A 372-nucleotide genomic window follows, 5' to 3' on the forward strand; every position below is an offset into this window, starting at 1 on the left:
ATTGGGGACAATCTTGTAGAGCTGAGCCACCAGCTTGAACAATGGGTCCTTGGGCAGGTGCTTGAGGGCGAACTCCCGCTGGCAGGTGTAGCGGGGGTCCGTCTTCCGCAGCACGGCATGCCCGTACCCTGGCACCACCTGCAAAGATAGAAAGAGGGTCAGAGCCCAGACCCAGTATGGCCCCCAGCCCCCCACCCCAGCAGTGCCAGGCTCACCCTGCCCGAGTTAAGTGTGTTCCAGATGAAATCCCGCAGCTTCTCATCCGACACCTCCTGCCCCAGCTCCTTCTGCAGGTCAGTCAGCCAGAGCAGCACCTCCTGTGGACACAGCCGGCATGAGAAAAGCAGCACAGGGACATGCAGACAGGGAAAG

General features: G+C 60.8%; 1 protein-coding gene across 1 annotated transcript in view; it reads right to left on the reverse strand.

Annotated features, from left to right (window-relative positions):
* CS (citrate synthase) overlaps positions 1 to 372 on the reverse strand; it is a gene marked incomplete at both ends in the record, with an annotated part of 1,862 nt that overhangs the window by 225 nt on the left and 1,265 nt on the right. Inside the window, 2 exon segments of the mRNA XM_009076729.1 lie at positions 1 to 138; positions 216 to 331. The exon segment at positions 1 to 138 is cut by the window's left edge and continues 3 nt beyond it. Coding sequence (XP_009074977.1) covers positions 1 to 138; positions 216 to 331 — 254 coding nt within the window.

The sequence above is a fragment of the Acanthisitta chloris genome, unplaced genomic scaffold (assembly GCF_000695815.1).
Source record: "Acanthisitta chloris isolate BGI_N310 unplaced genomic scaffold, ASM69581v1 scaffold28016, whole genome shotgun sequence".
Classification (NCBI taxonomy): Eukaryota; Metazoa; Chordata; class Aves; order Passeriformes; family Acanthisittidae; genus Acanthisitta; species Acanthisitta chloris.